Genomic DNA, 26728 nt, shown 5'->3' with positions numbered 1-26728 from the left:
ATACAATGCTCACCCCACCCACAGCAGCTGAACTGCTTCAAAGCACCCAGGGAGCAGGTCCAGGAGGCTGGGAGAGCAGCCAGTGTGACTGGGTCTTGAGGTGGCCAGCCCTGGCTTCAGAGTCTCTTCTGACATTCACTAGCACAGTGACCTTTCCGTGAGTTCTGTTTCCTCAACACAGTGCAGGGGTTAACCTGCCCATCTCACGAGGCCATTGTGAGGATAGAGCAAGAAGATCTGTGGGAAAGTACCTAACACATTCCTTGGCACGTGGAGGTCCTCGGGAAGTTTTCATTTCCTGGCTACGTGACCTGCTTAACAGGCCTAGACCCTCAGATACATGGCGTGGTCGGGGGGAGTGTGTAGTCGAGGATGTTCTTCCTGGCAAAGTCAGGACAAGGACAGGGTGAGGACCGTCCTGGGGCTCCCCAGACATGCAGCTCAGGATGGACCAGCTACATTTCTGCTCTGGTGAACCACTCTCTAAACAAGCCCTCAGCCTTTATTTGGGCTGGATTTAAAATGTGATCCTTCAAGACGAAGTCACTCCTGGATGACATTCAGCGGGGGGCAGGAGCTGAAACAGAAAGGTGTGGGAAGAGGCTGCTCCCCACAGACGTGGAGAAAATGCTGTAACTGACGCCCCACAGGACAGAAAAGCTGGGCTGGGAGGAGCTGAGCCTTTTGGGTTGTCTGCCTCTCACCTACCCCATCTGTTTCCCCAGGTATTTCTACTTCAGCCCCTCTCTGCATAAGCAGCTCCTCAACATGAGGCACGGTCTCCACTTGACCTTCATGTGTCTGAGTCTCCTCACTGGAAGGTGAGCTTTGCTACCCCGCGGTGGCTTTGAGCTGAACTGCTTTGGGTTTTGCATGTGGTCGGAGGGGCAGCTGCGCTTTCTACTTAGCAACAGTGAGACAGAACGTCAGGCCTTCACCTCCCTGACGCACCAGGACAAATGCAACTTCTTGCCAGTTATTCTATCTGGAGAAGTCAAGCTTCCAAAACGGTCACAGATGGACGAACCCCTTGGGTTTGGGGGGAAGGTGCTTGGAGTGTTCCCAAATTAGCATGACACTGTGATATACAGCAAATGGGTAATAAAATGGAGTGGGATAGGGACATGTGTTAATTCAGCAGCTGAAAATCAGAGATTTCTCTTTGGGGAAGTTACTGCTCGTATCTGAGCACAGCCACACACAGACATGCAAACACAAGCTCCAGTCTGTGTGTGTGCATGTTTATCCACACGTAAGCAAGCATGTGCACCGAAACCCGTTTTCTTTTCCAGGATGTGCATCCAGGGGAATCAGTTTAACATCAAGGCCAGCAGAAGTGACAAGCTGTCCCTGCCTGGCTTTGAGAATCTCACAGCAGGATATAACAAGTTTCTCAGGCCCAATTTTGGTGGTAGGTCATTCTTTTTGCCCAGGACATCAATTCAAAAAGATAGGAACAGAGACAATATGCAGAAGAGGGTTTCAGGAGGTTTTAGTCGACTGCGTTTTCTGACCTGCAACCTGTTAAGGAGTGGCAGTGATGGATACAAACTGCTGCCAATGACTTTTCACTCTACCTTGGAGAAAGCGCTTTCTCTGGTCTCTCCACCTGCAGGATACAGAAATACTCCTCCCCACTGAGGAGGTTCCTAGAGTCCCCTCACAACCTCACACACGCTGTCCGCCTTCCGCCCACACTTCCAGTGTCATTATTCAAGGAACCCACCATGTCTCACCAGGACTACTCCACCTGGTCCTCCTGCCTCAGCCTGCTTCCTCAAGGCTAACCCTCTACTGTGCCACCTGGATGACCCCCCTGGGTCCTTTGCCTGCTCAGAATACCTGCCTGCTTCCCAGCATCCTCAGCGTACAGTCCAGAGCCTTTTGCATGGCACAACAGGCGCTTCCCAGCCCAGCCTCTATCTGTCTGTCAGTCTCATCTCCCCAACTTCTCCCCACTATGCCCTGCTACAAATGTGCCCCCTGACCTCCTTGGTCTCCCTGGTCTCCGTGCTTTTTGCTGAGACTGTTTACCTGTCAAGAATGGCTTGTTCCAATTTGACTCCCTGGTGATATGCCACTTTTCCTTCATGTCTTAGATCAAAGGCCTCCTCTTCTGAGCAGCCCACCTAGATTCCTCCAGGCCCCATCCCCTTTCTTCACACTTTGTTTTGAACATATCTCCAAGTCATAGCCATTGCCGGGTGATACTGTCACTGCCTTTATGTCTGTCTCAGCTCTAGGCTGCAGTCCCCTGGGGGAGTCTTGCTTTATTTACCTCACCAAACCCAGCAGCATCTCGGTACTTAACAGATAGCAAATTATCAATCAATATTTGTTGAACGAATGAGGCAAGGAGGGAAAGAATGAGGCCACCACGTACCTCCTCACAGGGTCTCAGCCTCTCTGTTTGTAAAATGCAAGACTGAACCAACGTGGTCACTAATATCTTGTTACCTCGAGCAGAAACTAGTAGAAAGAGCCTTGGAGTGGAACAAACCTGAGTTTGGCTCCTGGCTCTACTGCTGGGCAAGCATCTTAGCTTTCTGAGCCTCAGTTTCCGTTTCTGTAATCGGGGGGCATATTAGCTGCCTCACAGGGAGGACTGAATGAAATGAAGTGTGTAAGTACAGCATCAGGATGCAGTCTACTTTAATCCCTTTCCTTCTTGCTCCTCCCTTCAGATGATAAAATTCTCGGGTCAGATCTAGGATTAGTGGGTCAGTCCAGGTCCTCTGAGGAACAGACACTGGGAGGGGATTATCCGTGCAAGATATTTATTGGGGCCACATATCTATGACAAAATATGGGGCAGGAAAAGAAGGAAGCTGGAGAGCTGTCAGACCGCAATGCAGGTCTGACCCCAGTGGAAGGAGGGAGGGAGGGAAGCAAGGCTGGTGGAGCAGTCTTAGACTACAGTGCAATTCTAAGTGTGTTTGGAAAGGCCACCAGGGAGTTCTTGAGCTAAAGTTCCCATCAGAGGAGTCTCCCATCTCTGTGCCTCCCAGGAACAGGCCTGCCTTAGTATTCCTGCCACGCTCAGTCCCTGGTGGGATGCAGCCCATGGGAAGCATGGCCTCCGAGCAAGTGTGGTGGAAGATTTCAGAGCACAGCAGCTGGGGCCAATCACATCCCCTTCGGTTGGAGATCTGAGAGACGCAGCTTCCTGGCCACACAAGTAGGATTTGAGGTCCTTATGTTAAGGGACCTTGGGGGGCTTCAACCTCCTCTGGTTTTCCCAGGAGCAACTGAACACTAATGACAAGCACATGAGTCTCCACATCTGGTTGGGTCCACTCAACAATTTCTCTGCCTCCCAGATCCCAAACAATTAGGCCAGGACACTGCCCTTTTTGTTGCTTGCTCAGGGGCCAACAAGGTGCAGAGTCCTAGGGCAAGGTGCCCATTCTGAGCCTGGAGTGGACCTAAGGGGACGTGAGGCCCAGATCCACCTGGGGCAAAAATGGGGCAAGGGGTCATCAGTCAAAAGGAGGGGAAGGCACAACCCCCACCCCTTGTCACGAGCCTGTGGCTCTCTGCCTTCTACAGAACCTACATTTACAAGGCAGCCTCGAGGCCCACGGAGGGAGTGCTGCTCTCCATAATGTCTGTCCACCCAGTTCTCGGACCCTGATGTCCTTGAGCGACAAGACCTCTATAGGGTTTTTCAGGGACTGAGCTGGACAGCACAGGTTTGCAAACAGGCCCTCCTGAACTCTGCCCAGAACCTGGCTTTGACCTCTTTCCTAGGAGAAAGCTGCCCTCTGGTGGCACAGCTAACTTTTATAACTCAAGGGGAAGAAGGAGCAAACTCCGGTCCATAAAAAAGCCAACGGAAGCAAGGCCTATGCTAGACTACCTAGAAACAACTAAACAAACAAACAAAAGCCCACACTGAGGCTGGAGCTCTTGTGTGTTTTCCATTCTCCATGTTTCTCAAGGTGCGGGGAGGGGGGCAACCAGCACTGACCCACTGCCCAGGCACATAAGATAGATCCTGTAACCTTCCCAACCCAACCCTTGATGGCTAGCGTTCGTAGCTCTATTTTACAGGTAAGCAACTGTAGAACAGAGAGGTTTAGCAATTTGTTCAAGGTCACACTGCTATGATGTGGCCAGCAGAGGTTTCAAACACTCTGACTCTAAGCTCCTCTTCTTAACACTGCACCGTGCTGTCTTGAGGGGCAGAAAGCCACTTAGTACCATAACTCCTTCAGCACCTTCCAGGGTCTGCCCTCAAAGATCTCCCCCTTTCCCACCAAGTATTAACACTGAGTATTAAGTTAATTATTGTTAATTGCTTTGGCTTTAAAACTCCACTTCCAAATTCTTACCTATATCCTGTGGCTTGGTTTCCTTTAATCGATCATTAGGCTGCTCTGTCTGATTCCCCCCAGTTTGCTGTTTCTAAGTGTCCTTTGGATTTGGCCTCTCCTTTTCCTGGTTTACTGCGTTGTCACAGTTCCCTGAGGTGTCCCCAGTTATCTTGCAAGTGAATGCTACTCCATCTACTAATCTGGTGAGGAAAGTTTTTGCTTTTCCAGAATTAGCTAAGATCACCGGAGGAGAGGGGAAGGGAAGGGAAATGCTGTTTACTGAGTGCCTGGTAGGATGTGACAGGAACAATGCTGGGGACTTTGTACAGATAATTATTTTTGAGCACCTTCTAGATGTCCAGCTAGGCAGGCACCATTCTCTCTTGCCACCACCCTGCAAAGAAGCTGTCACACACCTAGTCTCATTTAACCCTGTCCGTGACCCTCTGATGTCATTAGCATTATATTCAAACCTGCAGGTGAGAAAGCTGCAGTTCTGAAGGATCTGGTAACTTTTCCCAGACCGAAGCTCACATCTTTCTGACTCCTGGGCTTTTGTTCCACATGTCCAGTCTAAGGAGGAGTAAACGTCCCTGGCCTGGCCTGGCCGCCGAGAATGGTGGCTCCCAAACCTCAGTCCTGAGAGCTAAGACGGGCCCTCTCAGGAGTTTGGCCCATCTGCCGGCACTCCAGGATTGAGGCCCAACATCTGCACACCAGATGAAACGTGGACAGCTCTGCAATTCTAAATAGTTTAGGGTTCCTGAAGAATAAAGGAGGTGGAGGAAAGTGTCAGGAGGTGAGCGGGAGCTCAACCATGAGCAGTCTTGAATGCCATCTTGTGGTAAATTTACTTGGTTGGGGGGGGAAATATATTTGTGTACAAATTCCCAAATCCCTATTACATTTCTAATGAGTTCCTTGCAAGCACCATAGGAAAAAATCCTCCAAGCAAGAAGTAGCAAATACCGCTACATTCTTTAAAATATACACTAATTAATACAATGTGGTCTCTCTCTTATGTATTTAGCTAACTACATATTTGTGCATTTTTTTCATACAAAAGGGAGGCACACTCTACATAGTGGTTCCTCCTGAGATGGGGAGGATAGAAATTAACCTTTTATTTAGAAGTATTTTATATACTTCTAAAATGTTTGAAAGTTTCCAATAGGCATAATTTTCTAATATATGCACATTTTTTTAATTGTGCTAATGTAGGGTTAGGAAATCTGTTTGTGTTTCTATGGAAGTCTTTCTGGTTTTTCTTCATTCTTAGGAGAACCTGTTCAGATAGCACTGACTCTGGACATTGCAAGTATTTCCAGTATTTCAGAGAGTAACATGGTAAGTGTGGCCCCCTCGTCTTCCACCCAAGGAGCCCCTGTCCTGTGTTTTATGAGGATATATGTTCTAGCTACTCAAAGCAGAACAGAGACTTACTTGGAACGGCAGAAGCTGGAGACCTATCCTGAAACTCAAGACAGTGGAAGATGCGTGTAAAACAGATCTTCTGAGTATCAGAAGGAAAGTGGATTCAAAGGCTAGGAGGGGAGAAATGAGGGAGTGGAATGGGTGTACTTGGTGAGGGATAAAAGTGGGGGAAAAGAACAAAAGTGCAGGGGGGAAGCCTGAATGTCACATGGTCCCTCACAGAGTGGGAGACAAGCTGATGAAAACCAACAATCACATAACTGCTTTCAACCATCCTCTCACTTAAGACAACACATTATAGATAAGGTGACACTAAAGGCAGTTTGCCAAGAGGGTCCACTGTGGACTCTGGGTAAATCCTGGACAACCTAAGCACCTTGCTCACCAAAACCTTCAACAATTTGGCGTGGCCTCTGTGATGGAGGGCAAGTAAGTTAAGACCCTGAACATGGTCCTGTGGGGCCCCCTTTTGGCAGTGGGTGTTACGATCCAGAATCAATAAGGTGCTTTGTTCTCTTATTGCTACAGGCCACCACCTCAAGACAAACTTTATTTACCCATGTCTACTGTAGTATGTGCTCTTGACCTCAGTGGAGGTGGGTAGGGGAGTAAGACTTGACCCTTTTCTTTCCCTTTTCTGAGCTTTCTCCCTCCATCCATTTCCTCCCCCCGGCTGCCCCCTCAGGACTACACAGCCACCATATACCTCAGACAGCGCTGGACGGACCAGCGGCTGGTGTTCGAAGGCAACAAGAGCTTCACTCTGGATGCACGCCTAGTGGAGTTCCTCTGGGTGCCAGACACTTACATCGTGGAGTCCAAAAAGTCCTTCCTCCATGAAGTCACTGTGGGAAACAGGCTCATCCGCCTCTTCTCCAATGGCACAGTCCTGTATGCTCTCAGGTAATTGGGTACCTGTGACCTCAAGGTTGGAGGGGAAAGAGCGGGGAGAAAAGGCAAAGGTATTCTGAACAGCGCTCGAATAACCACCTACCCTTCTCATGTGCCTGCCTTCTTAGATCCCTGTCCCCAGAGCAGAAGGGCCCTTTCTCAGTTCAGTTTGGCTCAACAAGAATCTACTGAGAATGCGTGCTCTGTGCCAGGCCCGTGCTGGACACTGAGGATATGGAGCCGAATAAGACATTGTCCTGGCACAGACACATAAGGAAAGGAAGTCAGGGCACTGGGGCCCCAAGGTGGAGAGTAGGTTAGTGATTTGGGGTGATGTTAGAGGATGCTTTCACAGGACTCTGAGCTGAATCTTAAAGAGTTAAAGGAAGTTCGCCAAGAAGAGGTAAGGGGAACAGCAAGAGCAAACAGAGAGGTGATACAAAGAACTTTCCTTTCATGGGGCTCAGTGGGGTGGCGGTGGCTCCAGAATACATCTTTACTTAGCTGAGTCATTCTTGTACAGACAGAGAAGCAAAGCATAGTCCTCCAAGCCTCACCACCTGTAGTCACAGGCTCCCCTTTGCCCCTTCTACAAATCCCTGAGGCCAAAACTTCCTCCCACCCAATCGTTCATCGAGCCGCTGGTTGGCAGGAACAGGAAAGATGCCCACAAAATGCTATGTAAGGCAGCCCACAGGCAGAGGACTCATCGCTGCCTGTGCCAGGGCTGGACAAGGACTGCAAACACTGCTAGAGGCCTTCAGCAGAAGGCCAGGAACCAAATATTCATGAGGCTGATCTTAAATCTCAAGTGAGAGGCTGAAGTTATAAAACAAGGACTGAGCTAAGCAATGAACTGAATTTTTGGACCGTTTATCTGACACTCCTCAGCTGCACTGAATCTTGCAAAGGTCAGCCAGAACCCCAGCACCTCTTTCAAGAAGTCCAATAGACCTCTCTCTTGACCCCAACTCCAGTCAATATTAAGGTGCCCCTTCCTTGTATTCCCACAGCACGTGTGTGTGTGTGTGTGTGCATGTACATGTGTGTGTCTGTCTGTATTATGGCACAAAACACAGTATCCTGTACAACGATTACAAATGACGGATGATGATTAATAGCCTGGCTCTAGAGTCAGACAGATTTGGGGGCAAGTTCTTTCTCTGTGACCTTAGGCAAGTTACTTGACTCTCTGAGCTCCAGTTTCCTCAGCAGCAAAAGGAGAATAATAATATTTCCTACCTAGTAAAGCTACTTTAAAAATTCAAAGGGCTAATTCATGTGAAGCATTTTGCATAGGGACAGACTCCTCATGGGTCTCTCCTGAAGAATAAATTTAAAAACTGAATGCAAAAGCATCTCAAACAAGCCAGTGAATGATTCTGTTCTGCAATGTTGTTGCAAGTTTGCCTCTGAATTGCCAACATTCCAACTTCCTCCACTCTGGACCCCAAGCTTTAACTGAGTCTCACAGATGTCACTTAGCACAGACAAACTCAGGACTGCTTTGAATGTAGGGACCAAGTCACACATTCACTGTAAGAGTCAAGGTGAAAGTTCTCTTGGAGTGGCCCTTAAGAGGGAGTGTATACTTTCTATAGAATCCTCATAACACCCTCTATGAATCCATTATTCCTTTCTTAGAATCACAACAACCGTTGCATGTAACATGGACCTGTCTAAATACCCCATGGACACACAGACATGCAAGTTGCAACTAGAAAGCTGTAAGTATACATCGTGTGGGCCCCTTAGATGATTTTCTGGGGTGACTTAGATCTGTGCTTTCATGAAGAGTGTCCTATACATAGTGGCCTTTCTCTCCTTGATGTTGATTACAGTGGGTTCAGACCTTCTGGGTGTACATCCAGAGAGATCTGGAGACTGCTCAAAAACAAACCTTACAGTATTACATCTTTGGGAGAGGACCACTGTGCATTGGCACCAAATATTTCCACCTAAAAGTGGATAAGACAGCCAAGCAAACAGGGGTCAATAGGACTAGGAGGGGGCCTCAGAATCCGCTAACTCATGGAAGCCAGAAAGAACACAGCAGAAATTAGAAATGGCAAGTATACAAAACAATCATTGACATTTATGGCAAGACTGCTTCCAACTTCTAAAATAAATTGTTTGATATACATATAAAGCTTAATCTAGTAATGTCAGCAAGTGGGCATCTAAACTGCAATCTGGGGATTTGCTTGTGATGAGGAAGGAGGATTTACTCTAAGTTGATATGTGTCAAATGAACTCCTGGCACCGTGAGTGGTCTCCATGATTCCTTAGTAAACCACTCTGAAATGCCCACCATGGGGAGGTGGCACCTGTGATACGTGTTCTGGGAAGAAAATGCCACATGTAGGAGTTATCAAGGTATCAAGGCATGGCTCGTGCAAGAAGGAAAAACTACAGTCAAGTGCTGGAAACTACTGGGCACTTCTTACATAAGGACACAAGTGGCCAACATCCAAGAAACACAACCATTATGAGGCAGCATTTTTCAGAGGTAGATATTTAATTAAAGACTCAGGCAGGCAGATTAATTACCTTATTGATTAAATGCATGCAAAACCTTCTTGAAGCAATACAGCTGTTTGGGGGCAGACTAAAACTTGAGGTTATCAAAAAGAGAACTCATTTTCAGCCCCACGTAGAAAAAGCAATTGCCCTCCATGGATGGCTGTGCTCATCTCAAAACCCAGGAGTGAGATTCTCCTGGAAGCTTCAGCACTCTGCTTGCACAAATATCGTCCCCAGTGAGCAGAGGAAGCTTTCATTGAATGTTTATCAGCAGTTATTTGGGTACAGAAACCTCACCAAGGGCATTTTTCCTGAACGCCATCCCTAGACAAGAACTGATACCATCCCACAATTGCCCATATCCACTCAGGGACAGAGCAGTGAGAATGTAATGACTGTGAACATTTACCAGTTGTAATAGCAAAGTATCCAAGTAGAGGCTTGTACAACTTACTTTTTTAGATATGTTTTTTCTTTGGGATTCTAGGCCTGTTTGGACAGCTGGCTTCAGTAAATGAGGGGGTGCTTCCAAGGGAAAGCGCACAGACAATCTTTACCTGGAAATCCTCTAAGAGCTCATGACTACTTCTCCCCGCTATGGAGGGGGAGACAACCACTGACAGACAGTGGATACCATAGGTTAAGACTTAACAAAATGTTAGTCCAACACTGCCATCCCATTTCCCAGTAGCCTTGGAAAATGAAGTTCCAGGTTTAAGATCATAGGTACCAGAATCACTGGGTTTTTCCATTCACTAGCTGGGTGACTTTGGGTGAGTAGAATTAACCTCAGTTTCCTCATCAGTGAAGTAGGAAAAATAATAGTATTTGACTCAAAGAGTTATTTTTAACAGCTTTATTGAGGTATAAATTACATACCATAAAATCCAACCATTTTAAGTGTACAATTCAAAGGTTTTTAGTAAATTTTCTAAGTTGTGCAACCGTTGCCACATTCCATTGTTAGAACATTTCCATCACCCCAGAGAGACTCCTAGTGCCCATTTACAGTCACTCCCCATTGGCACCACCAGCTCCCAGACCACCACTAATATACCTTTTGTCTCTATGAATGTGTCTTTTCTAGATATTCCATATAAATGGAATCATACCACATGTGATCTTTTGCATCCGGCTTCTTTCACTTAGCATAATGTTTTTTAATTCATATATGATGAAGCATATATCAGTACTTTATTCCATTTTACTGCTTTATTCCTTTTTATTCCAGACAAAAGAATACAAGTAGTACAAGTCTCTTTGGCTTGTTTCCGCCTTTCAGCTGTTATGAATAACGCTGCTGTAACATTTGTGTACAGATCCTTTTGTGGACATGATTTGATTCTGTTGGACAGATACTTAGGACTGAAATCCTGGGTTAAATTTAAGTTTAAGTCTTCAAGCAACTGCCAAACTGTTTTCCAAAGTGGTTGCACCGTTTTACATTTCCACCAGCAATGTTCCAGCTTCTCCACATTCTCACCATCTGTTGCTGTCTGTCTTTTTAATTAGAGCCATTCTAGTGGATGTGAAGTGGTATCTTACTGTGGTTTTGATTTGCATTTCCCTAATGACTAATGATTTTGAGCATCTTCTCATGTGCTTATTAACCATTCGTCTATCTTCTCAAAGCTATCATTTGAGGATTAAATGAGATGATAATGTTGTAAAGCACTTAGAAAGGTAATTGCTTACTAAATGATAGATATTACTATTATCATCATCCATGGGCTTTGGTATTAAACTTTCTTGAGGTACAATCCTGGTTTGTTTTTCATTTGCACCGGTATCCTGAGAAACTTATGCAACCTCTCAGAATCTGATAATTTTCATGTATAAAATGGGCAAAACATTATAGTTCCTCAATTCTAAGGCACAGCATTTATTAAATAATAACATTTGAGGAAAAATGTAAGCTCTACTTCATATATATCAAGTATAAGATACATTTCTATTTTATTTTTTAAAAAAGCTTTAAATAATGAAGAAATATGCAGGTCTACCTTGCAAGCTCATGAGAACCTTAGAGACATAATGGGTACAGGACATAAATGTTTAATAAAAGGTAGCTATTATTACTATCATCAGCTATATTGGTAAAACTGCTTTGGGATTTATCAAACACCTATGTTTACATACATCAATGAAGTGGCTGGCTGAAGGTTTTTTGGTTTTGTTTTTGCATTTATGCCAATATGAAAATATGAATAGACCAACTGTAAAGTTCCTGAGAACCCCCTCCGAGGTGTTAGACTGTCCTGAAAAGAAACGTCTAGCACAGGCCTTTGTGGGTTCACAGATACGTGTTCAAAAATATCATTTAAATAATGATAGAGGCCATTTCTAGTTGCTTATCATCTACCAGGTCTATACGATGCTTAGCATAGAAACGATTCTCAGTTGATGGTGAAAAGCCCTAGCAGGTCATCTCATTCTGAGTAGACACTGCAATTACACTTGAGAAATCATGCCAAATTTTGCATGGGATCATCCTTGGACTTAGCACCATCAAGACAGAGCTTCTGTTTCCTCCATATCACAACATTTTCCAGACCAGTTCAATCTGCTACCTTCTTCTGCTGATCAGGGCACTGTTTCACTTGCCAGGGGGCTATGATGGGAATGACGTGGAGTTCAGCTGGCTGAGAGGGAATGACTCCGTGCGCGGGCTGGAGAACCTGAGGCTTGCTCAGTACACCATACAACAGTATTTCACATTAGCTACCAGATCGCAGCAGGAGACAGGTAACTCGTGGGACAAACTGCACAAAAGCAAAATAGCTGAGTTGTATTCTGAGTCAGAAATATCATCTTTTTCCCACTTGGTCCCTTTGGGGCCCAGGAGCCCCTCCCTCTGAGGTGCGGTGGGGCAGTAGGGTTTGGGCTTGGCACTTTCACCTGCTCCACACCTACTGCTGAAAAGGTCCCCAGGGGGCTCACAGTCTAGTGAAGTAGATGTCAAGGAAACCAGCAGTTATGATGCTGCAGGAATACTATGACAGAGAAAGGCACAAGAAGAGGATCCTGGGTGAGGGCATCAGCACTCCCATAAATCCCATTGTCTACAACCGCAATTTCTTTCATTGAAACTATGATGACAGTTCATGATTAACTATGTTTTGGTGAACAACAGATGGCTTAATGTGAATATAGTGAAGTTAAACATCCCACAGGGAAACCACTCTGCTAGGTGAGCAGGCATGATTTCCTATCCCTTGTTCACCCTATCAGGAAATTATACAAGATTGGTCTTGCAATTTGAGCTTCAGAGGAATGTCCTGTATTTCATTTTGGAAACCTATGTTCCTTCCACTTTCCTGGTGGTGTTATCCTGGGTTTCATTTTGGATCTCCCTTGATTCAGTTCCTGCAAGAACCTGCATTGGTAAGTAGCTCCAACGGGAGATTTCTAAGAACTGGGTTATTAGGTCCTTATTTTTTTTTTACCTTCTACCATTGTTTTCATTGATATTCCCAGGGCAGTTCCAGTAGCTGGTTTCTTGAGAGACTCTTTTACAGAGAGAGAAAGAGAGACAGAGAGACTACTTTAGGAATAATGCTTTTTTTTTTTTTCCTCCGTATGCGGGCCTCTCATTGTTGTGGCCTCTCCCGCTGCGGAGCACAGGCTCCGGACACGCAGGCTCAGCAGCCACGGCCCACGGGCCCAGCTGCTCTGCGGCATGTGAGACCCTCCCGGACCGGGTCACGAACCCGTGTCCCCTGCATCGGCAGGCGGACTCTCAACCACTGCGCCACCAGGGAAGCCCCGGAATAATGCATTTTTAAACTTGTGTTTGACAGTGACAGATAAGGGAGAATTGTGATTCGATGGTCTATGGTCTGTTATTTTGTTTACTGAACTCCTCCCTCCAGTGAGAAGACAGAAGGCGAAACATTTAGAAAATCATATCATTCTTATCTGTACAAAATAGACAAATCAACCCTTTTCCAGAAGGCCACAGACGTTTCAGAATGAGCTATTCTCTATTTCTGAGTCCTGTCCTCACCTTGCCAAGTCTTGAAGGGAGACAGTCTGCCAGGGGGTGATGGAAGGTTCACTGCCCGCTGACGTGGGTACATTGCTTACTTTTTTTCCCAGGAGTGACCACTGTATTGTCAATGACCACACTGATGATTGGGTCCCGCACTTCTCTTCCGAACACCAACTGCTTCATAAAGGCCATTGACGTGTACCTGGGGATCTGCTTTAGCTTCGTGTTTGGGGCCCTCCTGGAATATGCAGTTGCCCACTACAGCTCCCTACAGCAGATGGCAGCCAAAGATAGGGTAAGAATTTTGAGGGCCCTATATATGATTCATCACCTGTGCCATATACTGGTCTGCAGAGATGACCTGGACCTGGTTCCCGACCCCCAGTGACTCAGTTTGCACCAGTGATTCTCATCCTTGTTCAGTTGGGGAAATCTGGAAGTCATGACACCTTTTAAAAAAGACTGCTCTTTTCACCAAATACAGTGAGATATTAATACGCTTATATTTCCAGCAGAAAATAACGGTGTTATCTGTATGCAACATAAAATCACAACCGCAAGAACAAGCATCCATGAAAAACCCAGTATCAAACCTAACATGATCAGCTGCTTATGTTTCAGATTAATATGTATTTAATATTTATTCTTTTGTCACATTTTTGTTTTCCTAAATTATACAAGTAATGGTTTACTGAAAAATGTATGGAAAAATTAAATTGTGGCAAATTTTGTAATTAGCATATTTTTCTGCTAACAGGGAGACTTATTATCTGACTTAGCTGTGAAACACCATGGTCCAGCTCTTAGAATAATAATAATGATTATTATCAATTGAGCATGTATGTGCCAGACACAGTCACAAGCTCTTTGAAAATATTATATCATTTAAAATGCTCATAACAACCCAGTAAGGCTATCTCCATTTTTATAGTTGTGGGATCCGAGTATGGAAAGATAAGTGACTTATCCAAGGGGACACAGACGGTAAGAGGCAGAGCTGGGATTCGCACCAGCCGAATCTGCTTGGCTCCAAAGCCTGACACTTACCTGTTACTCCCACTTGAAGTGGGCAACGGGCCATGCCCTTAACTATTATTCTCTGCAGGCCTACGGAACCCTGGGATTCTTTGGAAGCCCAGTTTGATAGACGTTAGCATACTAAAGCTCCTGCTAACAGGCAAAAAAATGACAGGGGTCCAATGCAGAAGAGCTGCTCTACTGCAGCAAAGTGCCAGGACTGCACAGGGTCCACTGGTGAGGAAATGAGGATTCAGAATAGCCCAAAGATCCAGGTGCCTTTTCTCTTGTGTTTAACTATTGTGAACAAGGTTTCACAATTATATTACTCAAGGACCAAAGGCAAATGATCATATGTGCCAGCCAAAGAATACGTATTTCATTTATTTTACTCCCTGTAGGCTTCCTTTTTTAAAGAATTATTTATTTTTTAAATTAAATTTATTTTTTAATTGAAGTAGAGTTGATTTACAATATTCTGTTAGTTTCAGGTGTACAGTATAATGATCCGGTATTTTTATACATTATACTCCATTAAAAATTATTACAAAATAATGGCTAATATTCCCTGTTCTGTACAATATATCCTTGCTGCTTATCTATTTTATACACAGTAGTTTATGTCACTTTATCCCATACCCCTATCTTGCCCCTTCCCCTTTCTTTCTCCCCTCTCACCACTGGTTTGTTTTCTATATCTGTGAATCTGTTTCTGTTTTGCTATTTACATTCATTTGTTTTATTTTTTAGATTCCACATATAAGTGATATCACACAGTATTTGTCTCTCTGTCTGACTTATTCCACTAAGCATAATATTCTCTAGATCCATCCACATTACTGCAAATGACAAAATTTCATTCATTTTTATGGCTGGCTAATATTTCATATATATATATATATATATATATATATATATATATATATATATATATCACATATTCTTTATCCATTTGTCTGTCGAGGGACACTTGGGTTGCTTCCATATCTTGGCTATTGTAAATAGTGCATCTGTGAACATTGGAATACATGTATCTTTTTGAATTAGTGTTTTCATTTTTACCTGGATATATACCCAGGAGTGCAATTGCTAGATCATATGGTAGTTCTGTTTTCAGATTTTTGAGGAACCTCCATACTGTTTTCCATAGTGGCTGCACCAACTTACATTCCCATCAACAGTGTACAAGAATTCCCTTTTCTCCATATCCTAGCCAATATTTGTTATTTGTAGACTTTTTGATGATAGCCGTTTTGACAGATGTGAGGTGATATCTTATTGTTGTTTTGATCTGCATTTTTCTAATACTTAGATATGTTGAGTATCTTTTCATTTTCCTGTTAGTCATCTTTTTGTCTTCTTTGGAAAAATGTCTGTTCAGGTCCTCTGCCCATTTTTTTGATTGGTTTTTTTTTTTTTATTTTGAGTTGTATGAGCTGTTTATATATTTGGGGGATTTTTTTGTTGTTGTTTTATTTTGTTTTTTTAGCTTACCTTTAAAAAAATTTTACTTATTTATTTATTTATTTTAGGCTGCATTGGGTCTTTGTTGCTGCGTGCAGGCTTTCTCTAGTTGTGGCGAGCAGGGGCTATTCTTCACTGCGGTGCACAGGCTTCTCATTGCCATGGCTTCTCTTGTTGCAGAACATGGGCTGTAGGTGTGTGGGCTTCAGTAGCTATGGCTCGCAGACTCTAGAGTGCAGGCTCAGTAGTTGTGGCGCATGGGCTTAGTTGCTCTGCGGCATGTGGGATCTTCCTGGACCAGGGTTTGAACCTGTATCCCCTGCATTGGCAGGCGGATTCTTAACCACTGTGCTACCAGGGAAGTCCCTGTTTATGTATTTTGGATACTAACCCCTTGTTGTTCATATCATTTGGAAATATTATCTCCCATTCAGTAAGTTATCTTTTCATTTTATTGATAGCTTCCTTTGCTGTGCAAAAGCTTTTAATTTTAGGCCCCACTTGTTTAATATTTGCTTTTGTTTCTTTTTGTCTTAGGAAAGTGATCCAGAAAATATTGCTATGATATATGTCAAAGAGTGTTTTGCCTATGTTCTCTTCTAGGAGTTTTATGGTTTCAGGTCTTACATTTAGGTCTTTAATCCATTTTGAGTTTATTTTTGTGTATGGTGTGACAAAATGTTCTAATTTCATTCTTTTAAATGTAGCTGTACAGTTTTCCCAGCACCACTTATTGAAGTAACTGCCTTTTCTCCATTATATATTCTTTTCTCCTTTGTCATAGATTAATTAACCATAGGCAATTCTGTTCTGCTCTATTGATCTGTGTGTCTGTTTTTGTGCCAGTGCTTTTTTGATTACTGTAGCTTTATAATAATATAGTCTAAAGTCAGAGGGTGATACCTCAAGCTTTGTTCATTTTTCTCAAGATTGCTTTGGCAATTTGGGGTCTTTTTTGTTCCATATGAATTTTAGGATTATTTGTTCTAGTTCTGTGAAAAATGTCATGGGTATTTTTTTTTTTTTTTTTTTGCGGTACGTGGGCCTCTCACTGTTGTGGCCTCTCCTGTTGCGGAGCACAGGCTCCAGACGCGCAGGCTCAGCGGCCATGGCTCACGGGCCCAGCCGCTCCACGGCATGTGGGTTCTTCCTGGACTGGGGCGCGAACCCGTGTCCCCTGCATCGGCAGGCGGGCTCTCAACCACTGCGCCACCAGGGAAGCCCAAGTCATGGGTATTTTGATAGGGATTGCATTAAATACGTAGATTCCTTTAGGTAATATGGACATTTTAGCAATATTATGTCTTCCAATTCATGAACATGGGATATCTTTCCATTTCTTTGTATCATCTTTAGTTCTCTTCATCAGTGTTTTATAATTTTCAGAGTATAGGTCTTTCACCTCCTTGGTTAAGTTTATTCCTAGGTATTTTATTCTTTTTGATGCCATTTTAAATGGGGTGGCTTTCTTGCTTTCTCTTTCTGATAGTTCATTATTAGTGCATAGAAAAGCAACAAATTTCTGTATATTAATCTTGTATCCTGCAACTTTACTAAATTCATTAGTTCTAGTAATTTTTTGGTGGAGATTTTAGGGTTTTCTATATAAAGTATCATGACATCTGCAAGTAGTGACAGTTTTACTTCTTCTCTTTCAATTTGGATGACTTTTATTTATGTTAAATAGAAGTGGTAAGAGTGGGCATCTTTATCTTGTTCCTAAATTTAGAGGAAAGTCTTTCAGTTTTTCATCATTGAGTATGATGTTAGCTGTAGGTTTGTAAAAATTGGCCTTTATTATTTTGAAATATGTTCCTTCTATACCAACTTTGATGAGAGTTTTTATCATGAATGGATGTTTTATCACATGCTTTTTCTGCATCTATTGAGATGATCATGTGATATTTATCATTCCTTTCGTTAATGTGGTGTATTACATTGATTGATTTGCAAACGCTGAACAAATCATCCCTGGAATAAATCCCACTTGATCATGGTATATGAGCCTTTTTATATATTGTTGGATTTGGTTTGCTAATATTTTCTTGAGGATTTTTGCATCTATATTCATCAGAGATATTGGACTGTAATTTTTTTGTAGTGTCTTTGCCTGGTTTTGGTATTAGGGTAATGGTGGCTTCATGAAATGAATTTGGGGGTGTTCTGTCCTCTTCAGTTTTTTTGGAATAGTTTGTGAAGGATAGGTATTAGCTCTTCTTTATATGTTTGGTAGAATTCCCCTGTGAAGCAGTCTGATCCTGGACTGTTGTCTGCTGGGAGGTTTTTTAGTTTAGTTTAGTTTGTTTGTTTTTTACAAATTCAATTTCACTACTAGTGATTGGTCTGTTCAAATTGTCTGTTTCTTCTTGATTTAGTCTTGGCAGGCTGGATGTTTCTAGAAATTTGTCCATTTCTTCTAGGTTGTCCAATTTGTTGGCATATAACTGTTTGTAGTATTCTCTTACAATTTTTTGTATCTCTGTGGTATCAGTTGTTATTTCTCCACTTTCATTTATTTTATTTGGATTCTCTCTCTTTTCTTCTTGGTGAGCTTGGCTAAAAGGCTTATATCAATTTTGTTTATCTTTTAAAAAAAACCCAGCTCTTGGTGTCATTGATCTTTCCTATTATCTTTTGGCCTCTATTTTATTTATTTCCTCTCTGATCTTTATTATCTCCTTCCTTCTGCTAACTTTAGGCTTTGCTTGTTCATCTTTTTCTAATTCATTTAGATGGCAGGTTAGATTGTTTATTTGAGATTTTTCTTGTTTCTTGAGAAAGCCCTGTGTTGTTATAAACTTCATTCTTAGAACTGCTTTTGCTGCATCCCATAGATTTGGGAAAGTTTTGTTTCCATTTTCATTTGTCTTGAGGTATTTTCTGACTTCCTCTTAGATGTGTCCATTGACCCATTGGTTTTCTAGTGGCATTTTGTTTAGTCTTCAAATGTTTTTGTTTTTTTTCCAATTTTCTTCCTGTAATTAGTTTCTAGTTTCATACTGTTGCGGTTGGAAAAACTGCTTGATAATAATTTCTGTCCTCTTAACTTTACTGAGACTTGTTTTGTGACCTAGCATATGATCTATCCTGGAGAAAGTTCCATATGCACATGAAAAGAAGGTTTATTCTCCTGTTTTTGGATGGAATGTCCCATAGATATCTATTAAGTCTAACTGTTCTAATGTGTCATTTAAGACCACTGTTTCCTTACTGATTTTCTGTCTGGATGATTTGTCCATTGGTGTAAATGGGGTGTTAAAGTCCCCCATTATTATTGTATTACTGTCAATTTCTCCCTTTATGTCTGTTAGTATTTGCTTTATGTATTTTGGTGCTCCTGTATTAGGTGCATTTATGCTAACGAGTGTAATATCCTCTTCTTGTATTGATACCTTTATCATTATATAATGCCCTTCTTTGTCTTTTGTTATGGACTTTGTTTTAAAGCCCATTTTGTTTGATATGAGTATTGCTACCCTGGCTTTCTTGTCATTTCTGTGTGCATGAAATATCTTTTTCCATTCCTTCACTTTCAGTCTGTCTGTATTTAGCTCATTTGTAGGTAGCATATAGGTGGGTCTTGTTTTTTAATCCAATCAGCCACCTTATGTCTTTTGATTGGAGCATTTAGTCCATTGACATTTAAAGTAACTACTGATAGGTATGTACTTATTACCATTTTATTACTTCTTTTCCAGTTGTTTTTCTGGTTCTTCTCAGTTCTTCTCTTTTTGTTTCTTCCCTTGTGGCTTGATGATTTCCTTTAATAATATGCTTATGTTCCTTTCTTTTTAGTTTTTGTGTATCTATTGTAGGTTTTTGACTTGTAGCAACCATGGGGTTCATATATATTGACCTATAACTATACCTACTTGTTTTAAACTTGTAGTCATTTAAGTTCAAACACATTGTAAAAGATCTACATTTTTTACTCCCCTCCCCCACATTTTGTGTTTCTGATGTCATATTTTACATCTCATGTTTATCCTTCAACTGTTTTTTGCAGTTATAGTTGCTTTTACAATTTTTTGTCTTTCAATCTTCACACTAGCTTAAGTGGTTGGTCCTCAATTCTTACTATATATTTGCCTTTCCTAGTGGGATTTTCCCTTTCCTCTAGATTCTTTAGGCTTATTATTGATTAATTGTTTTAGTTTTTGCTTGTCTTAGAAGTTCTTTATCTCTTCTTCAATTCTAAATAATAATCCTGCTGGGTAATATAACCTAAGTTGCTGGTTTTTCCCTTTCAGCACATTGAATATATTATACCACACCCTTCTGGCCTGCAAAGGTTCTGCAGAGAAATCAGCTGATAGCCTTATGTGGGTTCCCTTGTATATGATTCTTTGTTTTTCTCTTGTTGCCTTTAGAATTCTCTCTTTAACATTTAGAAGTTTAATTATGTCTTAGTGTGAGTTTGTTTGAGTTCAGTTTGCTTGGGACCCTCTGTGTTCCCTGTACCTGGATATTTGGTCCTTCTTTGGGTTTGGGAAGTTTTTAGTCATAATTTCATCAAATACATTTTCCATCCCCTTCTCTTTCTCTTCTCCTTCTGGGACCCTTATAATGTGAACACTGATACACCTGATGTTATCCCAGAGATCTCTCAAACTATTCTAATTTTTTTAAATTCGTTTTTCTTTTTGCTGTTCTGATTGGGTAATTTCCATTTTCTATCTTCTAGACCACTTTTGCATTTTTCTGTATCATTTAGTCTGCTTCATTCCTTCTAGTGTGAGTTTTATCTCAATATTGAATTATTCATTTCTGATTGGGTCTTTTTTTTTTTTTGGCCACGCCATGTGGCCTGTGGGATCTTAGTTCCCACACCAGGGATTGAATCTGGGCCCCCAGCAGTGGGAGCATGGAGTCTTAACCACTGGACCACCAGGAAATTCCCAAGATTGGGTCTTTCTTTATATTTTTTTAGTTCCTTGTTAAAATTCTCACCACGTTCATCTATTCTTTTCCCTAATTCAGTTAACATTCTTATGACCAATGTTACGAATTCTTTATCTGGTATTGTTTATTTCTGTTTCATTATTTATTTTTTCAGGGGGTTTCTCTTGCTCTTTCAACTGAGACCAGTTCCTTTGCCTTTTCATTTTGCTTAAATTTCTCTGTTTCTATGAGTTTAGGTGAAACAGTTACCTATTGCAGTCTTGCATGGGCGTCCTTATGTGGATGTGTCCCTATACAGAGTGCATGTGCCCATTGCTTTTGCTGGATTTGGTGTTGATGCATGTCATGTCTTTCCTCAGGGTGTGCTGGCAGCTATCACCTTGGCAGAAGGTGGGACTGGAAATGGAGGGGCTACAGCTAGAGCCTGTTGTGAAGTGTGACTTCCCTTCTGCTCAGTGGCCATCACCACCCTATTGGTGGTGGGATCTGATCCCAAGTTGTTGGAGCAGAAGCCCTGAGGGTTGGGCCCATGCTGGCTCTGTCCCCTTTAAATGTATGTTTTCCCCTCTCCCAGCACTGGGGAAGTGCTGAAGCAAGGGAGGCCTGTGGGGGCTCTCGGCTTGGGTAGGCTGCAGAGAGAGGGCTGAGTGTACTGCCCTCCGATGTACTGCCTGTGCAGGCACCAGCAATTGTTGCCCTTGCTCTGCTCAGATGAAGCCTTGAGTCCAAGTCCCCTTTGTCCTTCAGAGCTGATCATTCCCCCAGCATCCGCCACCCCCGCCCTGTCGGGGAGCCAAACAACAGGGCAAGCAGGACTTGTGTGGACTCTCTGTGTGTATGGGGTATGGTGGTGAGCTATGGTGGATCAGCCACTGTCAGAGTCCTGGGCTGCTTCTGATGCACTGCTTGAGTAAGAGTCAACAATGGCTGCCGCCACCCCACCCAGACTCTGCCCTGGCACCAGGTTGCCCCTGTGTCCCATGGAGTTTTCTTCCCAGACCAGGTTGTTTCTGCATACCGTGGAGTTTTCTTCCAAGTCTATGTTGTCCCAGCCATGGTGGAGAATGGCAACTCCGTGGGACTGCAAGGAGCATCACTATTTCTGTTTGTGTGGCAAAGACCTTAAGACACTGCTGATTTCTATTAACTCTCATAATCAATTATTCCCTCCTTCCAGGAATAGAACGGAATTCATCAAACACCTACTAAATGCTCTACATAATTTATGCCATTTAATCTTCCCATCAGTCTCAAGAGGTAGTATTAATGTCATCAACAGTTTGCAGGCAAGGAAATTGAGTTCTAAAGGGATTAAGGTGACTAAAATTTCACAATAGTGAGAGGCAGAATGGGATTTGAACCCAGGTCAGCCAGCTTCAAGGTCTGAGCAATTAACATTTACCACATGGCTCTGCACACTTAGAATGGGCAATGGTTATTCTTCCCATTATACAAGCTGATGACCTAGGGACAGGTGCCTATAAACAGGATAATAGGACTGCCAAATCTTGCTTACCAGCCAATTTATTAGGCACTCAGTACTGGTCTCTCCTAAACCTAATTATTCAATACTAAGGCCTCTAAGTATATAAATACCCACTTATTTATTTTGCTGAGTCAAGTCTATCAATCTAACTGCCCTGTTTATGAACTAGGGGAAGACAAAGGATGTGGAAGAAGTCAACATCACTAACATCATCAACAGCTCCATCTCCAGCTTTAAACGGAAGATCAGCTTTGCCAGCATTGAAATTTCCAGCGATAACGTTGACTACAGTGACCTGACAATGAAAACTAGTGACAAGTTCAAGTTTATCTTCCGAGATAAGATGGGCAGGATTGTTGATTATTTCACAATTCAAAATCCCAGTAATGTTGATCGATATTCCAAACTACTATTTCCTTTGATTTTTATGTTAGCCAATGTATTTTACTGGGCATACTACATGTATTTTTGAGAGTATGCTGAATTGTTTGCATGTCATAGGTATTCAACAGAACAAAGTAATGATGTAAATGATATTCTAAGCCAAGTGTTCATCCTAATCCAACGGTGCCACAAGTGACTAAAATAACATTTGAGCATTTCTCCTCAAACAATGAACCCCCCTCCAACCATTACTTAACCTGTGTAGAAGTCCTAGCATTACAGAACCTTTTAATAGAAACATCAACCCATTCCTTTTTTATTTTTATGAAAGATATTCCCATTGAGCCCAAGATTACAAACCTACTCAGGACTGACTGCCCAGTGGCTCCCTGGTCTGCATTTAACTCATATAAAAAATGAAAAGGAAGCTATTACATGTATTGAGTCAAGTGTCAGAGGTTGTTTCTAAATTAATCACACATGCTATTTACTAAATCTCTACAGTGCTTATAAAATAAAATACATTGTTGCCTATTTAGGGAATAACATATTCTAGTTTTTGGTTTTGATTAAAATGAAATCATTTTATAAAAAGAAACAAAATTGAGTTATTTGTAGTGAGGTGGATGCACCTAGAGTCTGTCATACAGAGTGAAGTAAGTCAGAAAGAGAAAAATACCGCATGCTAACACATATATATGGAATCTAAAAAAAGAAAAAAAATGGTTCTGATGAACCTAGGGACAGGACAGGAATAAAGACGCATACGTAGAGAATGGATTTGAGGACACGGGGAGGGGGAAGGGTAAGCTGGGACGAAGTGAGAAAGTGGCATGGACATATATACACTACCAAATGTTAAACAGATAGCTAGTGGGAAGCAGCCACATAGCACAGGGAGATCAGCTCAGTGCTTTGTGACCACCTAGAGGGGTGGGATAGGGAGGGTGGGAGGGAGACGCAAGAGGGAGGGGATATGGGGATATATGTATAAGTATAGCTGATTCACTTTGTTATAAAGCAGAAACTAACACACCATTGTGAAGCAATTATACTCCAATAAAGATGTTTAAAAAAATAAAATAAAATAAAATGAAATGTGGGCTTAAGTAAATTCCCTGGAAGTCAGTGCACTAAATACCAAGGTGAGTTTTTAATACAGCATTTAATGTCACAGCAGAACTGTCCCCATTTCCCAATAAGTCCAACCTTTGAAAAATCAAACGTAAGTGAAGAAAAAGTTAGTGGATCAGTAATCTCAAACATAAATCTCTTGTTTCTAAGATATAATGGATTCCCCAAACTGGGAGAGCTCTGGGGCTTTATTCCCCCATTTGACATGTCTTATCATTTTACTATTATATGCAAGGCAGTCCTAAACAATGCTGAAGCCCTTTCCCCATAACATGGGAAGAAATAGAGGAGCTTTTTAAAAAACTTATTCTAAGAGTCTTTATACTGACTATTGTCATGAAGCCTTGCAGAATCAAGTCCAATTCTATCTGTTACTCTGACACTGAGCAACACTTTGCCAGCAGCAGATCCCCTGGATTCTTCCAAGAGGAGCTTTTATCCCTATGCTTTAATGATCAGGAATGATGCTTATTAGATAATGAGCTGTATTACCCAGAAACAAGTGGCTTATCACAAGTCAACTTGGCCTTGCTCAGATACCTGATCTTTCTAGCTGGACTACTTTGAGTGGCTTATCCTGCATGAGTAGGAGAATGTTGTTCCTGGGTCCTGAGCTTTCTGAGTAACAGTGGGACTTCTTACAGAACCTACATTCAGGCTGCAGGCGAGCTATCTTTTCCAAGTCCAGCCACTCTCACCCTAACAATAAGAAGCACCTTATGTGCATCCCTGCCACTTGGCCGAGCTCAGCCAACAGTACCATAAATGGCAATTTGTGAGTGTGCCATGATAAAGCTTTCAGTTCAGGCTCAATCTTTTAAAAGAATCCTGCCATCTTTAATTCTTTAGCTTCCTTTTCTAATAAATGTATCCCTTTACCCTTCCTTTCAGAAGTAAACTATGGCTTTCTATAATCCCCTATACCATAGGCTCATTCTTTTCCCCTTATGATACTTCTCACAATTCAGTTTCTATGGGTTTGATCACCTGAGCTTTTAACAAAATGTTTCTGGAGGGAATGGGAGAATTAAAAGAGGTGGAATGTGACTCTGTGGTTCAATCATATTTGTGATTCTTTTTAAAAAGGATTGAAAGGAAATATCTGCCCTAAAACTCCACTCAAGAATGGAGGCAACTATAAAGATGTGAAACTGTGAAATAAATATACCATATTAGCTACCCAAATCAAGTGGTCATCTATAGGATATGTGTTTTAAGATCCCATTTGGAAAAGGTATACATCATAACACAAACTCAGTGGGCTCACACTCTTCCATCCTCATGTTCCACTCACCCCAGACAGTATACATATATATTCACAGACACACACACACACACACACACACACACACACACACACACACACATACCCCTACTATTTCCTACTGAGGAAGATAAACACCGGTGACATAGTTAATGTCATTCTTTGACACCACTGTACCACAATACTTGCCTTGCAATTAAACAGCTAGGCCTGATGGTATTGAAAGATCCACTTTTCAATAAATGTCCCAGATTCCCTTCCAAGCCTTCTTCATTGTTTTGGAATTCTCTTTTGTTTTTGTTGAATGATATTTCTATAGTTTGAGAATATACTTTGGGGAAAAAAATTCTTGAATTTTTGTATCACTCTGAAATTTATGTAGGCTACAACACTAGACTTCTCAGTAGAAACTCCTAATACTCTAGATCTGTCCCATGTACCCTACCTACCCAGATCAGTCCCTGACTCGCTTTATTCAAAGTATTTATTTCTTGGGTGAAAATATCAAGACCTACCTCATCAAATTTCTCAAAGTCATGAAACTAGGTAAAGTTGAGAATATCCTTAGTTATGGAAATATAATTTTAAATTATTTTGATTTTGAGAATATCAATATCTAATATCAATATCAATATTCTCAATATAGGAAGGAAGATATATAGATATAGATATATTCAATAACAAGCTGATGACAGAGGGTTTTCAAATGAAAGACAGGGAGAAATGGAGAAGTGAGCATAGCAAAAAAGAGCTAGAGATTACAGTGGACCACAAGCTGAAAATAAGTCGGCAACACAAAGGAGTACTATTAGGAGAAAAAACACAGTATGGGCTTTCAGTGACAGGAAAGTATAGTGACAATCTGTAGTTAGGGAAAGTTTGACAACTGGGATTGAGGTGTGGTCTTTCCTCAGTGCTGTGCATTACTCTTACACATACAGAGGTGTTCTTCTCAGCTACTTGCTTATAGTTAATTTTGACCAGTTAGTAATGTATTTACTGCCAAAGATCCTTGCTTCTTAATAGACATTTTTAAAATTGAGTCCTAACAGACAGGGAATTATGCCCCAATATATGGTCAATATAATTTATGTGTTTTACCAATGAATTTAAAGAAGGAAAGAACATATGAATACATGTTTCATGTTTTCAAAATAATTTTAAAAATATATAATATACATCTTTTTCAAGTTTTTGTAGAGAATTTATACATATCAGACTGTAGTATATTTGTGATGAAAAACATTGAGTCCAATTTTGGCCACCACACTTTTAAGAAGGATGTACAGAAATGGAAAAAGAGTCAGAGAAAGGTGGTTAAAATCATGGAAGTGATTAAAATCATGGAAAACAGGTCCAATAAGAAGGAGCTTTTGCACCTTGAAAAGCAAGGCTGAATGATAATGACTGCCATTAGGTTCAAGAAGGTTTTGTACATGAGACACGCTGTGCCACTATTCACCTGAATAAGTGAACTGAATAAAAGTAAATAGACAGAAACGAACTTAAAAGTTTAATTGTTTTGAAGAAAGAAAATGTGCAAATTGAATAATGAAATACCGTTGAATAATGAAATGCTCGGATAAACATCTAGTCTCCATCTGGAAATTTCCCATGAGAATAAATAATCTTGTCTCCCCTTTGATTTTGCCATCCACCTACCTGAAAGCAGAAGGTTCTGATAGGTAATCTTGGGAGATTGTAGATACCGGGAGATGCCTCTGGCTGCACAAAACTAAAGTGTCATACCAAGTATTGCTAACAAAGAATGTATGCCTAAGAATATTCCTGGTGGCCCACAAGGTTGAGTTCCAAAATTATGATTTCTTTGGGGGCATTTGAAGGGGAGTCATGTGACCCACAGCCTTCAGTGACTTGGATGTGAAATAGGCTTAGATCACCCAATCTTATTACTTAAAATT

At 41.8% G+C, this 26728-nt stretch overlaps 1 protein-coding gene across 1 annotated transcript; it reads left to right on the top strand.

The window, feature by feature from the left end:
* Positions 1-768: 768 nt before the first annotated feature.
* Positions 769-22496, top strand: GABRP (gamma-aminobutyric acid type A receptor subunit pi; the record flags this gene model as incomplete). Its single annotated transcript, XM_081230864.1, has 9 exons — positions 769-821; positions 1293-1411; positions 5596-5663; positions 6436-6653; positions 8286-8368; positions 11772-11909; positions 12396-12548; positions 13263-13450; positions 22194-22496. The coding sequence occupies 9 exons, from the start codon at positions 769-771 to the stop codon at positions 22494-22496; spliced, it is 1323 nt and encodes a 440-aa protein (XP_081086990.1).
* Between the last annotated feature and the right edge of the window lie 4232 nt (positions 22497-26728).

The sequence above is a fragment of the Mesoplodon bidens genome (assembly GCF_964165515.1).
Source record: "Mesoplodon bidens genome assembly, chromosome: 4".
In the NCBI taxonomy this organism is placed as follows: Eukaryota; Metazoa; Chordata; class Mammalia; order Artiodactyla; family Ziphiidae; genus Mesoplodon; species Mesoplodon bidens.
This window is presented reverse-complemented; position numbering and strand designations above follow the sequence as displayed.